Raw genomic sequence first — 15,061 nt, forward strand, 5'->3', positions numbered from 1 at the left:
GGGGTCGAAAAAAGTGTGGAATAATCGATAAAACAAGGAAAAAAATGGGTCCTCACAAGACGCGGACACGGTGTGCGCGACAACATGTCGTAATCTCGTAACCGCGCGAGTCTGTGCGATGGGACTCGAGCGCCCTTCGAGAACGAAGATGGCACATCGAGAAGGGGGCGTAGTGCGCACCCTAAATAACGTGTGGTGTAAAAGCAAAGGGCGACCGCCCTGTGGGTTCCTATGATTCAGCCCGCGCGCGCTCTAGAGTCTATAATAGCACCCAGATGCAACGGCGAGCAGCAGGAGACAGAGCGAGACGGCAAGAAGAGAAGATTAAAAGATTCACCCAAAGTTACACGAAACACACCCCACTAGACACTAGGAGCCTGTGTGTTTGTGGGTGCGCCCTGGTGTGTGCGTGCTTTGATGGAAGAGGAGGTGGAGGAGGATGTGCGGTTGGGTTTCATTCTAGGGGTTGCGCCGTGTGCGGGGATCTTTGAACCTTTGACCTCAGGAGGAGAGTATATCCCCGTTTTTCGGTGTGCGTTAGTTTGTGTAGCACGGCTAAGAATGGGGTTGGCCAGGGGTTGTGCGAAAAATGTACTCTTCCCTTCTTTTCCTCCTAGCACGCCGTCAGGGTTCCACAAACAACGGTTCGGTTGGGCACACGCTCGCTTTGTGACTCCTACAACAGTTCGTATCTCGCGCCCTCTGCCGACGCAACGCCTGCTCAGATGTCGTCACCACAGATGTGGGCCCCACAGTGGAACCCTAGCGGTTATTGGTACACGGTTATTGATTTTCCTTCACCGATGTGGTGATTCGCGCGGTCCACCTTGCACAGTGTGTTAATTGAGAAGAAGACGGACGGACCCTCCTCCATGAGCCAGTGTGTGTGGTCCTAGATGTTCACCTTATTTCCTTCCTTATGCTGCTTCCTTTTTGCTTCTAGCTGTGCCGTGTAAGCGCCGCTGCTGTTTGGCGTTGTTCGAAAACTAGTCACATGAACTAATCAGTGGTGATAAAAAGGTGCGTGCCGTGCATGCATATACCATTCTCACGCAAACATGAGTACCGCCGGACTATCGCAACAATTCTGCGTTCGCTGGAACAGCCATCTGGGCAGCTTGGGAGCAGCCTTTCCACAGGTACGTACAGTGCAGTCTTCAGTAACAAGTGTCACCATCCAGCTTTCGTGTGGTGGTTTTATAATTTTTTTTCAATCACCGGGAGCAGCGTACATTTTTGGATGTTTTCTTAGCAATAAATCGAAGACGATTTCGTTGTATTTAAAGGAGGGTCTTAAATCCCTCACCCCACGGTAATCTTCAACCAGCGGTATTACGTGCGGTATCTGCATCATCACCACCACCATCACCATCATGGATGCCTTTCGTCCTTTTTATCCGCCGCCTTTTTTCCTGTGCGATACGCCGTCGGGCATGGCTTGGATGGAGGGTTAGTTTGGCTGAGTTGAGATACAACGCAGATAGCCAAGTGTTGTCAATGGTTACCAACTTACATCCTCTGTGTGTGTGTGTGCGTCCACCGCGCATGGTGTTGGTGGATGAAGAAACCCTACGAACCCAAAGGGCCCGCCAGCAGCCCAGCCTGCTACGGTAGGATATTTGCGGGAAAGCGTAACACTCCGCGACTACCCTTAGGTGTACACAAGTGTACGCGTGAGGCCCAATTTGCGCAGGGGTATTAATAAGCACGCCAAACAACGAACGCCCGGAAGGGAGATGTGCACCCAACGGATGGAAGCTGATGCCCTCAGGATGGGTGCAGGAGGATACCGGTTTGCCCACGGTAGGGGTAGCATTTAGCGCAAAGTGCATTAACTACCATCCGAAGGGTTGTTCCGATTTTAAAGGGCCCGCGCGAGTTGCCACGAAACTAGACGACCGCCTCGGCTTGCGCACATGCACGCTCCCTTCATTTCTTTTTTTTCTGTGCCTTTCCCCCGCGTTTCATTTCTAGCCACCCTGAAGCGGTCGGAGGTCTGCGTACGACAGCATCAAGCGAAGAAGCGTCACCCTGTGGCACGGCTTCCAGTGGTCCATTTGTGCGACACACGTTTTTGATAATACACCCGCCTGGGGTTCCGTGAAACGTGATCATGCGCCGCTCTTCGCTATTTCCTCCCCTTCGCACTTGTTCCCTTTTTCGCTGTGGTGGTCTCGCTCACGCCACCGAAGGGCTAGAGTGTAATCTTTGCGGGATTTTAGGGTCGCCGAGAGACGAAATGCTTTATCAGAAAGCATCGGCGAAACGAAGCAGAAGGGCACAAACACACGTTCGAGTTGTTGGCCAGGGGTTTGGAATAACATCCAAGGGTCGTTGAATAATGGCCTGCTTCGGTCGTGTGTTTTGTCTTTGCGTTAATTTACAAAACCTTGCAAACAAAAAAATAATATTCGCAATGCATTCGTGAAATGAAATATCCTTTTTCTGCTGTACGGTTATCGCCCTTATGGAATATTTTTTTCTTCTTCCCATTCTCATATGGACATTACGTTTATTCTGCCGTAAGGAACCCCCTTTCGAACCATTCCGATTCCGTGGTGTGTAGGGGTGGCCAAAAAATGTGAACTTTTTTTTCCCCCGCTGCTCTAAGCAGACGATGTAAAGGGCATGCTTTGAGCCTGCGCTCAGAAACCCATTTTTCCCCCGTTCGGACAGTGTCCCGTAGCGTCGTAGCAGCCTGGGGTCATCGAACGTTCCTGGAATGATAATTGTCATCCTTCTCCGAGCGAGGGTCCCTTTCGTGTTCCCTGCTCGTGTTACATGACGCAGGAAACCTTTCAAAATCAGCCACCCCAAATTTGGCCGCATTTTAGACGCGTGTAGCATCATAATTCAATTTTTACCGGTATTCATTTTCACGGGAATGTTTTTTTTTCTAACAAATTTTTGCTTGCCTATTTTTGCAGTTATTGGCCGGACAAAGGTTTGTCGATGTGACGCTGGCATGCGAGGGCCATCAGGTGCATTGCCACCGGTTGGTGTTGGCCGCATGCTCGACGTACTTTGAAAATCTGCTCGGTGAAAATCCCTGCCAACATCCGATCATCATCCTGCCTCGAGACATCAAGCTGTGGGCCATACAAGCGCTGGTGGATTTTATGTACAAAGGAGAAGTGAACGTATCTCAGGCAGGACTGCCGGATCTGATGAAATGTGCGGAGGTGTTGAAAATTCGCGGACTTTGCGGGTCAGACGCGGCGCTTAACCTCAATCAAATCCACAGCCCACTGGAGGGCGGCAGTGGGAACTATCAGCAGCATCAACAACAGCACACTGCAAGTAGCAGTGACGGTACAGATAATGGCGGCCACTCAAAGACGTCGGACGGGTCCTTACCGAGACAGGGCGGCAACCAGTTCCAAAGTAATGCACCACTGTACTGCTCGATTAGCACGACGTATTAATTTGTTTCCGTTTGTCTTTTCCCATTAGATCAACACGAACAGCATTCAAAGTCACAGAAAACCAATACCTCTAGTGGACCAAAGGGACAGCTTCTGGGTAGTTTACACCTGCAGCCTACCGAAGCAAGGAACCATCACCAAGATGACGATGCCAATCATAGTGATAATGGCGAGAGCGGCAATGAAATGTGCATAAAGACGGAGGATTTAATGATTGGTAAGAGAGCTCGCCTCGCTCAAATTGCACTCGAAATTAAGTTGGTACATTTGTATTTTGGATATTTTACAATTTAAATTCTGCGAGTTTCAAGTGTATTCTGAATTACTTTTAAATGTGGTATCAATGTACAAACGAGCAAACTCTTGCCGCAAGCAAGCTTATGATAGGAGACATTTCTATCTTTATCTTGCCATTGCGGATATCGCTCTATTAGTTGTTTTCATTCATTGATCTCGTATTATTGCCTCTTAAGTAATGTATACCTTATTTGTAGACGAAGATACCAGCAGCAGACCATGCGGGGATGACGAAGACGCAACAATGGATGGGAATGAACATCTTTCCTCTGGTAAGTGTTGCTGATGTTTTTTGATGAGAGGCTTGTATTTAAAATGACTATCTAAATGTTCAAAAATCACCTGAGATGATGTTCGATAACTTCGTTCAATCATTTTGTCGTTACACGTAAAAGTTTAGTTCCTAGTAATATAATGTGAGGTCAATACATATCAACACGTGCTCACCATGTCATACTGGTTATGCTGTTTACGCCATTGCATTGGGAGACGTTTCATAAAATGGATTTTGAAGTCTTTTCCTATTGCCACTAAATGCTGAATTGCTTTGATAGCAACAGAAAATATCCTGGAAATAATAAATTTTCTGAAAATATGGCTGAAATGCCTTAAAACATTTATTTCAAAACCAAATATCTCTTTGTATGAATGCCTCGGTCTTTGTTCATGCCACGTGTACAAACTTAATACCAAATTTTCGCATTCTACAAGACATACCCGTATTCGTTCAGGATGTACGTTGATGCGTACATTTTTACAATTGTCTCTATTGTTTATGAGGCACCTGAAGATGTCGCATAACGTACTTGCTTAAAGTAATGGTGTTGCTAAACATATTCAAAACCCCTGCTCATTTTCTACTACTGACGGCCCTCCTGTGTACCACTTTTGTCTCGATATCTCGTCCTCTTTATTTTGTGAAATGGATTTTGTCATCATCTTCGCTTTTTTGCCCTTTTCTCTCTCACTCGCTCTCTCTCTCTCTCTCTCTCTCTCTCTCTCTCTCTGTTCTCTTGTTGGTGAATGTACAATATTGTCATGCATAATTATATTATTTTTATTCTTTTGTTACTTGTGTGTCTACTTGCAGACGGGATTCGCTGCGAGCAGTTCCTCGGCGTTCATGCGATGGATGCGGAGGAGCAAGTGCACGCTCGGGTTGGAAGGGATTCCCTGCAGGACCGAGTGGTGGAAGAGGAAGAGATTGAGGAGAGAGAAAAGATGATGGTCAGTGATGGTAGTGGGATGGTGGACAAATCAGACGAATTGCAGACCGTAGATCAGCATCATCACGATCGAGTTCAAGGCGATTACGATAATTACGCTATCGGAAACGAGAGTGATTATGAGGAAGACTACGATCTGATGGAGGTGCGAGACGAGACAAAAGACCCTGGCCTGGCCGCACAGACAGAAGCACGAAATAGCAAGGGAATGCGCAGGAAAATTAAGAAACTCACCCTCAGTCACAACGAACTAGCAGCCATAGGTCCTACAACTGTTGCCGGCGGCACTAATGCTAGAAAAAACGGCAACCGGAATGCAACCGACGGTAGTCGAGCAAACGGGACGTGGCCCATCGGTGCGGTGCCATCGCTTTCTTCCATAACCGCTGTACGGTCAACTCCCGGTGGGTCCAGGGGATCGATTCGGGTGAAATCGATCGAGAATCTCTTCGAAAACTATCAAGCCAAACAATCACCAAAGTCTTCCCGCGAGAAAAGAAAACTCGCGCAGCAGTCCTCGGTGCTCATGCTGGACTGCAGTGGTGCCAATAACAGTGAAATAGACAGTGCCAGTGAACATACCGCGAGCGGTATTTCTTCCTCGATGGTGTACAATCGAAATAAGCTGGAGGTATACGCCAAACAACCGCAGGTTCTTGCGGATCGTCCCGATCGTCGTTCCGCCAACGCTGGTAGTGATGGCTGCGATGAAACAAATGCTTCCACCAATGCCACCGATGGCGATGGGTACGAGAATATCATCTGTTCGCCAAACTTTCCCCAACTGACCGAAGTCGTCGGCACGTACAAAGCGGAGGAGGAGGACGACGAAGAGGAGGACTACGGGGACGAGTACGCCATCAAGCTGATGGCGGAAGAAATCGATAGCAGTATGATTGCGAATGGGGGCGATAGCGAGGGTGATGAAATCCTCTACAAACCGCCTCCACTGATGGCCATCGGTGGCCCAAAGGGATCCGAAGGTAATGCGAAGTCTTCGATGCTGCGAACATACGGAAGAGCGGGAGGAGGAATGAGCGCCGGAAATGGAGCTTCCTCCACGTTGACGATCCGCAAGATTGATGTCCGGGGAAATATGTCTGCATCGCAAGCAAACAGTTTGGGTCGCACAGGTCGACGGCCCAGATTGTTGGGCCGCTCGAAGGACCCCTTGCATCAGTTGATAAATTCCAACGGTACGGCACCGCCAATCGCGTTCACGCTGCGAAATCCGCGTGGTAACCAGCCGCGAACGTACACCACCGAAGCGTTGTGGGCGGCACTGATGGACGTGAAGGCAGGTGAAAGTATCTACCGGTAAGTAGTGTGCATTTGCCGCCCGCGTAAGTTGCGTAAAACGATAACTGGACAATGTGTTGGTTTTTCCACCCCATTAGCGCATCCCAAATGCACAAAGTTCCTCGCAAGACCCTTCGGAATTGGATGAAGCGATGGGACATAAAATCTGCATACCCAATGCCTAGACAGCTGAAGGAAGCCGCGGAGAAGAAGCGTATCATCAAGGAACTGACAAGCCAAATACAATAGCACCAACAGCAGCAGCAGCAGCTGCAGCAGCAACAACAACAAGTGCAGCAGCTGCAACACGAGCAGCGAGTGCAGCACGACTCACAGTTATGCCAACAGGACGATGCAACGCAGTCTACTTTTTTTTGTGCCAACGCCACGACCGTCGTTGCCAATGCTACTATACCGATTATATGGGGCTGAAGGGAAGCCGATACGTTGTGGAAGTGTATGGTGGGGATTTCGGGGGGAGGACGGGGTTTTTAAGTCAACCAAAAAACAAAAACCAACATGCAACACAAAGCCAAGGATAGTGGGTATAGTAGGAACCGGAAGAAAATATATACACACACATTTAGAGATATATGTACGTATGAAAACCGTAAATGTTATACTGCAGCGTGTTGCCTAACATTGCAGCAGGAAGAACTTAGATGCCAACATAGACGATAGAGACCCAGGGAAATAACATAGTAAGAGCAGATATATATACATACATAGATATATTTTACTTTACAATAATGGTTACAGTGCAGACCGAGGGATCGTTTTATACTTTTACTCAATTCTTCAACAAGAAAGGAAACAAAACGCAAAGACAGCAGAGAGAATGAGAGAGAGAGAGAAAGAGAGAGAGAGAGAGAGAGAGATATGTAATGCGAAAAGGCTTGTTTACGTTAACCAACACTCCATACCAGTTCGATGAACCATTAATTCGCAAAATATGATCGTAGTCATGTAATTCCATATTTTAGAACAATCCTCCATGGTGGAGTGTTAGCTCGTGGCATCTACACATAAAGTTAGGAATTGATTTCTTTCCTTTGCCAAATGTCTTTGTGTCTCCAGTTTGGTGAACTGGACTGAGATCGCTAGGATCTCAGGATATCCGTTATCTTTTGGACGAGCAGCAGCAGCAGCTAGAGAAACCAAGCGAAATCCAAGTGACGGGAACAGGAACAGTTGTATTCTTTGAGAGTGTATACTAGCGGTCAGAGCAGCCGACAAAGGCAAATATGATATATCAGATAAGACAACAGAATCGCAAAAGTCACCATTCAAAATCCGTACGAAGTTGAACAAAGCGGAAAAAAGTGAAGGTTTCTAGTCATCGTCTCTGCTTCAGAGCGGAAATTATATTGTTTTGTTTATTTTTTTTTTTTATTGAAAACACTAGGATAAACTTCCTGTGTGCTTAATGTTTTATATATTTCATATTTGTTTATCTATTTTTTATTGTTTCTATCGGTTAGTGTCTGTGGAGTTTGCGAGTAGTTTAGTCTAGTATTTTTCCATACACACGCAATGCGCCTCAAAGGGAAGGGAAGGGGGGGGGGGGGAGGTTGCCATTCTGAACGGTTGAATATTTACTTCCACTAATGATTATCTCGTTCATAAATTCCTTGCAATTTGATTCCGTATCTCAATGTTCCTTTTTAATTGGAAAACTTATATTTAGTCAATCGAAACGTATAAGAACCGATAAGAAAGCCCAAAATGAACGCGGAATGGGCGAGTAAAATGCTAGATAAAATAGGGTTTTCTCCTTGTGTCGTACTTAGGTAACAGATGTGCCGATAAAATAGGTTTTGTGCTAGCGTGTACCAGCTAATTTATAGTCAAATCAGCCGTTTGATTATTGCTCTCATTATCTCCTTACTATCGTGTCGTTGATGAATGTGATTATTTCTTGCCCAGGCTCTAGCACGAGAGTGAGAGAGAGAGAGAGAGAGAGTGGATGGGGGTGTATGTGCAGTTAACCACGATAAACACGTTCAATGGATAACGATTGAATGTTTGCCTCTGAGTCCTCCTATTTTTTACAAGAGGGTCTTTAATAAATGGTCTTGAGTCGGACGGATGGAACTTATGACAGGATATACCGAATATATTGTGAATAGAAACCCCAGACAAACGAAAATGCAAGTAATCTATTTATAAGAACGACCGCAGGTTTACCGATTTTCTATTGATGACGATTGTTGTGTGCACGGTTGCTCGTTGCGGAACGCTCGTGATTGTACTGATATCATTTCTGTAATTCGACGCTTGGATCTTTCAGAATTTGCCTTGGCCAATGTGACGTGTGAATATGAACTAAACAGCCAACAAGCGCCCCAAGACGGTACCACGGTTGGTCGGCGGGTTCGGCGATCGGAAGAGCTTTTACGGCAAGCGTCGGAATTTGTATCGCGCGGAGAAACCTTCCAAAATGTTAGCCATAAGTTTGACATACCAATCTCCACTATACGGTACGTATCGTATATGATCTTTACTTGCACGTAAAAATGCACGTAAACGTGCTACATGGTTTGATGGTGATTTTTTGTTTCCCGTACTTTGACACAGCTTCTACATGGCACGGAAAGGAATACTCCCGCGAAGGAAACGAGGCCGAACGGCAATGTACCCCAGCAGCATATCAAATCGGCACCAACTGGCAACGATTCCAACGGCTGCTGCTGTCGCTCCAGGAAGCCAAATTCATCTGCAACAGTATCATCAACAGTTGAATGAAAACATGGCCATTGCGGGCGCTCAATTTTCGAACCCGAGCACATCGACCGCAGAAGAGAAATCTCACCGGAACGGCAGCAACGAGAGTCGATCACCCTCGCCCTCAGGGCCGCCATTTCATTTTGCCAACTATAAGCTACCCGATCTACGGTCTAATTTGCTGTAAAACGTGCGCTTGCTTCATTTGCTGACCAGTTCGATGCACGCCGGTTTGCACCCTTGCGTTTACAAAGCTTGTTTTACATGAATATTTGCATGAACATTTCCAGACAGTACTGGTTTATGGTTTACAACAGCTACATCCGTGAATAGAATATGATGATCGAACACATATGCCCTGCAGCATGTGAGGATCAATTTAAAAATAATGCACAACCTTATATCGTGTACAGGTATAGCGATACGCTCTGCTTCATGGAGCCTCTGTCCTTGCTACAGCAAATATCGCTTTCTTTACCAGTACCTTGCCACTTACCTCCGCATACCCAATGATCTCAAGTGAGGCGCAACGTGACGCGTGCGAAGATAAATATATATCTATTTACATGTATTTATTTTTGTACCATCTTGTGAGACGGAATCTTGCCGGAGACGGAACTATTATCAATAATCCCCAAACCCCAACCAATTCGTACGATGCCACTTTAATGTACTTTATCGAAACTTTCAACACTAAGAAATATGATCATGGAAACGTAAGAATTTATGTGAAAATGTGTCGGTGTTGCGAACGAATTCCACCATGCAAAGCCGAATGCCAAATGTGTTGAGTATTAGCTAATCATAAGTATGGTTTACTAGCGTGTAAGAAATAATCAGACCAAATAAAATCACTCAAAATCTGTTTTTTTTTTTCAAACAATATATGCCTGTACAGATTGTGAAAAAAGTCTTTTATTTCATACAGTACGTATACATATTGCATACCAGACATATTAGTTATCTTCGGCTGTGACGGACAGGATGTTGAATCAAGTGAATTCGTTCAGATATATCCCTTAACATGTGATTCCCGAAGCACGTGTTATTCGATAGCTGTGCTGCTTTAGAAGCAAGATTCAAGATCAATCATGTTTTTGTCCAACAGCGTTTAGTGACCATTTTCGTACTATCGTTTTTATTATGCACAAATAAACCATTCTTGTCCTTATTTTTAAACATGTATTATTGAAAACGTCGTATGCGTTAAGCATGTGCCAATAGGGAGCTAAACTGGGTAAAAAATTATTGGAATAACATTGTACATACCTCCCTCATTTTAATATTGAAAAAAAAAGGTCCAATGTGATTAAAATTTTGAACATAAACTTCGTTTGAACAGTTCTGATGATTAAACTCCCCACGATGGAATAACAAAAGACGGCATCCATACACAATTTTTTTCACGAAAATTAAAAAAAATAAATAAATTTTAAAGTTGCTAATGAAAGCCGCATTTGCTGAAATATGGCACATACGCCTTTTCTTACTCATTACAACGCGACGAGATGTTGCCCAACTTTTCCAAGTGATGAGCAAATGTAGCTGTGCAAAATAGTTTCATATTCTATTTCTTCTTCTCAGATGGCTCTCAACCACCGTTAACGGCCAAGGCCTGCCTTGGTAAGGCTTTCTATGACTTGGAGCTTTCACGTCGCAGGAAAGTCTGTCCCGCGAACGGAGGAGGCTCAGTCGTGATTTGAACCAGACACTATCGTGTGTATACCCTATATAGGAATCGGAATTTTAGCAAACCCCTCCGATAAAATAGAACGGCGGGCTCCCCTACAACCTACACAAGGGTCGTTCTAGGACAAGGAATGAAAAATTTGGTAATTATTTTTTAAGAAATAAAATATAAGCTGATTTGCTGAATAGAGTACTGATATTTGGAAGATGGTAAATAGAGCGTGACTGAAAAACGAGAACATTTATAAAACAGGTGGAGAAAGAAATACATTGATAGGATAAGTCATACAGTTTAATTATAATAGATAAAATGAGAAAAGCAACGGAAATGAAAGGAGATTTGACAACGGAACAATTCATTTATGTGACATGAGCTATGATCGTAACTAAATCGGCAGTATTAAGATAAGGATAACAATTAGGAGGATAAATTCATAAATCGTATTGAAATTGCACAGCGAACCAATTGCAAGAACACAAATCAACAAATCCAAAATGATTGGAAAAGTTATTAATTCTCATATGTTCGAAAAAATGATGACCATTGAAGTAACTAAAAAGTAATTCCGTTTAACCGGATCGACGCGAATGTAATCGGCCAAGTGAACTAGATATGAAAGAAACCAAATTATTGCCCCAATTTATAGAAAACAACTTTTAATGGCAATGAATACCGACAATGAAATGACACGTTTATTAATAACTAAGCAAGTAGAGTTTGGTCTTACACTTTTACGCCTTGTCAGGAGCGTGTGACAGATGTTTTTCCAGCTTTTTGTGATATATTTTTTCCTCAAGTTTCGCGCAAGCCTGCTCAATTTCGTAATTTTTCGAAACCAACATAACCCACTGAGCCTCAAGCGACCTTAGCTTTTCTCCTCCTTGGGTTTGTTTGGTTTTACGAGCCCAATTGACGTCCTGTATCTCCTTCTTTATATCCGCCAACCGGGCCTGACACTTTGCTTGCATCGTTACCAGCGTTTCAAGGTAGGATTTCCACATCTCGCAGCCGTAATCCGCCATTAGCTCCAGATTCATTGCTCGCACGGCTTGGTGTTCTAGCTGTGCCATCGAGTTGTCTACGCTCTCGCCCCATGCGGACACTTCGTTCATTTTTCCAGCCGGAGGCGGAGGAAGTTCGTAGCGTTTCATACTAAGGGGTTCCATCGGCAGCCGGTTTTGAATACGCTCAAATTCGGCTGCCATCAGTTCTGTCTCGAATGCAGTCGTGTTTTGTGCAGGCAAATGTTCCAAATAGTTTTTTGTCGGACGATATCGGCGACATTCTTCCTCCACCATGGCGATTGCCTGGAAAGCGACTCATACGCTATATTGTGGTATACGGTGTAAACCCTAATATGCTTGATTCTTACCGCCTCGCGTACACCCGGATCGTCATAACCAAGATCTATGTACGGCAACGCATCCACTAAAACTTCTCCAGCCATGCTTATGGAACTGTTTATCCAACAAATGAAGGTTTTGACCGGTTTATTGATTGTTTCTTATTAAATGTTTATCAACAATTGTCTGACAGCCGATTGCTTCTACAGCCAAAGGCTTTTTGAACCGGAATTCACCAAAAGGCCTTTTTGAAACGATATTTTTAAAACAGTGTTACATTCATTCAATACTGAGCGCAAACACATCAAATGATATGATTCCAATACGGAAATAATCAAAATAATATTTTACGTACAGATGATCCCGTAGGGACATGAAATTGGGTAAAAAATCTGATGCGCTACAATTTCGTACCAACACTCCACTGAACTGCATCACTGTCAACCTGTCAACTGTCAAGAAAAAGCCGGATCGATGTGCTTCCGCTTCGAATAGTTCTTTTTCTGTCCTCCGTGGCATGGCGGACGTGCTTTACTAAAGCAGCCAATAATAATTGTACTATTTCGGGATTAAACTTGTGTGAAAATGGTAAGTGCGCTCAGAAAACGATTCTCGAGGATTGCGTGTGTCGAGTAGTGTGTAATATGTCTGGCAAAAGCCTCTAAATGTCGTGAAATAATCGCTTGTTTGTGAACATGTCATGCCGTCCCAGGTGTATCATGGTGGTATCGGATCACAGCTTTCAGGGGGGCTCTTCCGACCATCGTGAATGGCAAACATTGAAAGTGTGCGCAAAGTTAACAGCAGTACAAAAGTTTGTGATCCATCCATCGTGACGGTACACCGGCAGTCATGTTGAAGAAAGGACGATAATTAGTCTTTTTGCGTGCTGAGTACAAAGTAGTTAGAAACGTGTTAGCGTACAAATCACTCGTGGTAGCTGTTGTTTATTCCATTCCTGAAGGGTGGTACACAGAGCCATACTAAACGTCAACCAGGAAACGTGGTTTCGCTATGAATTTCATGTAGTTTCAATGCTGTTGTTTCATGTTTTCTTATCGGAGTAATTTGATGGTGCTGCGTAATGTACACATATTATTTTCTAACATGCTACTGTTTGCGTTTGCTTCCAGAGTTTGACGGCATCGCGCCCTCTGGTCAGTGTCTACACTGACAAAAATGCGCCGGTCAAGGACAAGGGAATCGCCCTGCCGGCGATCTTCAAGGCGCCGATTCGCCCTGACGTTGTGAGCGAAATATCGCAGCTGATGCGCCGTAACCGTCGCCAGCCGTATGCGGTTAGCGAGGCTGCCGGTCATCAGACGTCTGCCGAATCCTGGGGTACCGGTCGTGCTGTGGCGCGTATCCCGCGTGTCCGTGGCGGTGGTACCCACCGTTCCGGCCAGGGTGCCTACGGTAACATGTGCCGTGGTGGACGTATGTTTGCCCCGACCAAGACCTGGCGCCGTTGGCACCGCAAGATCAACATCAACCTGAAGCGCTACGCTCTGGTATCGGCGCTCGCCGCAAGCGGTGTACCGGCTTTGGTGCAGTCTCGCGGTAATTTCACAATTATCTCTTTCTCCTGATTAGCATCAATGTAATCAATCGGATTTTTTCGGTCTCTTTCCCTGTTTCAGGTCATATCATTGATGGAATTTCCGAGCTCCCGCTGGTCGTCTCCGATGACGTCCAGAAGTTCCAGAAGACCAAGCAGGCCGTTACGTTCCTGCGCCGCACCAAGGTCTGGGCCGATGTGCAGAAGGTGTACAAGTCGCAGCGTCTGCGCGCGGGTCGCGGTAAGATGCGTAACCGCCGCCGTGTCCAACGTCGTGGTCCATTGATCGTCTATGCCAAGGATGATGGTCTGCGCAAGGCTTTCCGCAACATCCCCGGTGTGGATACGATGTGCGTGACGAAGATGAATCTGCTGAAGCTAGCCCCCGGCGGTCACGTCGGACGTCTGTGCGTCTGGACTGAGTCGGCGTTCGCGAAGCTGGATGCAATCTATGGAACCTGGGAGAAGAAATCCCATAAGAAGAAGGGCTACAATCTGCCGTCGCCGATCATGGCCAACACTGATCTGGCCCGTTTGCTGAAGTCGGAGGAAATCCGCCGTGTGCTGAAGGCGCCCAAGAAGATCGTCCACAGGCATGTGCGCCGTCTGAACCCGCTCACCAACGCCCAGCAGATGATCAAGCTGAACCCGTTCGTGCAAGTAACCAAGCGTCGCGCGCTGCTGGTGGCTAAGATGCGCAAGTGCGAACGCATGGTGGCAAAGGCGAAGTCAAAGAACAAGCCACTTGATGCAAAGCACAAGGCCGTTAGGTACATCGCCTCGCAAAAGAAGGTTGCCGAGGTTGTGCAGAAGAAGCTGGCTGAGCGTAAGGCGTTCTTGGTGAAGAGAGCCGCTACCAAGCATACAGGTGACCCGAAGCCGAAGAGAACGAAGAAGCAGGTTGTTCCGGCGCCGGCGAAAAAAGCAGCAGCACCAGCGAAGAAGCCCGCCGCAGCAGCAGCACCAGCGCCAGCGAAGAAAGCCGTGAAGAAGTAAACGTGTGAGCGCTGGTAGATAGCACCGGTTTTCATACTTTATTGCTAACTTGTTCTAATTTCCATCGGCATAAATAAAAACACATAAAGCCAGCAGTTCTTACAGCTGTGGTGGAAAGAAAAAGCCCTGTTATGATTTAATTTTTTTCTTCTTGAGACGCTAAGAATCTTAAAACGGTCGTATGCAGTTTGATTAGGCTGGTTAATTTTAATTGCGAAATGAAATAATGAAAGGAACAAGAATTTAGAGCGATTTTATCTCATATTGGTTGATTTTGCACGGCTACTTGGGTCATGATTATTCGTTTACGACATGAAACAGATTATTGAACATGTGGGGACTGGTGCAATCTACGACATTGAGCTATGGCGGCAGTTAAGTCTTGATAGAATTAAACAGGAATTGCTTCTCTTCTGGTAAACTTATTGGAGATCAGTGCGTTATCTGCTGAAATTTTCTATTGATAAACAATTTTCGACTTCGAGCGACCGTTACAAAATATG

The 15,061-nt window shown here is 45.6% G+C and overlaps 4 protein-coding genes across 4 annotated transcripts; 3 read left to right on the forward strand and 1 right to left on the reverse strand.

Moving 5' to 3' along the window:
- The first annotated feature begins 1,058 nt into the window (after positions 1–1,058).
- On the forward strand, positions 1,059–6,496 carry LOC128731020 (broad-complex core protein-like). The gene is made up of 6 exons (XM_053824115.1): positions 1,059–1,139; positions 2,928–3,384; positions 3,454–3,642; positions 3,920–3,994; positions 4,813–6,265; positions 6,346–6,496. Exons 1-6 carry the CDS (start codon positions 1,059–1,061, stop codon positions 6,494–6,496), a joined length of 2,406 nt encoding a protein of 801 aa, XP_053680090.1.
- A 1,476-nt stretch (positions 6,497–7,972) lies between these two features.
- Positions 7,973–9,792, forward strand: LOC128723967 (uncharacterized). Its single transcript, XM_053817735.1, has 3 exons — positions 7,973–7,991; positions 8,538–8,727; positions 8,825–9,792. The coding sequence occupies exons 1-3, from the start codon at positions 7,973–7,975 to the stop codon at positions 9,156–9,158; spliced, it is 543 nt and encodes a 180-aa protein (XP_053673710.1). The 3' UTR covers positions 9,159–9,792.
- Positions 9,793–11,392: 1,600 nt separating this feature from the next.
- LOC128723978 (pre-mRNA-splicing factor SPF27) lies at positions 11,393–12,108 on the reverse strand. Its single transcript, XM_053817746.1, has 2 exons — positions 12,034–12,108; positions 11,393–11,968 (listed from the first exon to the last, which is right to left on the reverse strand). Exons 1-2 carry the CDS (start codon positions 12,106–12,108, stop codon positions 11,393–11,395), a joined length of 651 nt encoding a protein of 216 aa, XP_053673721.1.
- Positions 12,109–12,514: 406 nt separating this feature from the next.
- Positions 12,515–14,777, forward strand: LOC128721053 (60S ribosomal protein L4). Its single transcript, XM_053814762.1, has 3 exons — positions 12,515–12,592; positions 13,138–13,564; positions 13,645–14,777. The coding sequence occupies exons 1-3, from the start codon at positions 12,590–12,592 to the stop codon at positions 14,556–14,558; spliced, it is 1,344 nt and encodes a 447-aa protein (XP_053670737.1). The 5' UTR covers positions 12,515–12,589; the 3' UTR covers positions 14,559–14,777.
- Positions 14,778–15,061: the final 284 nt, after the last annotated feature.

The sequence above is a fragment of the Anopheles nili genome, chromosome 2 (genome assembly GCF_943737925.1).
Source record: "Anopheles nili chromosome 2, idAnoNiliSN_F5_01, whole genome shotgun sequence".
In the NCBI taxonomy this organism is placed as follows: Eukaryota; Metazoa; Arthropoda; class Insecta; order Diptera; family Culicidae; genus Anopheles; species Anopheles nili.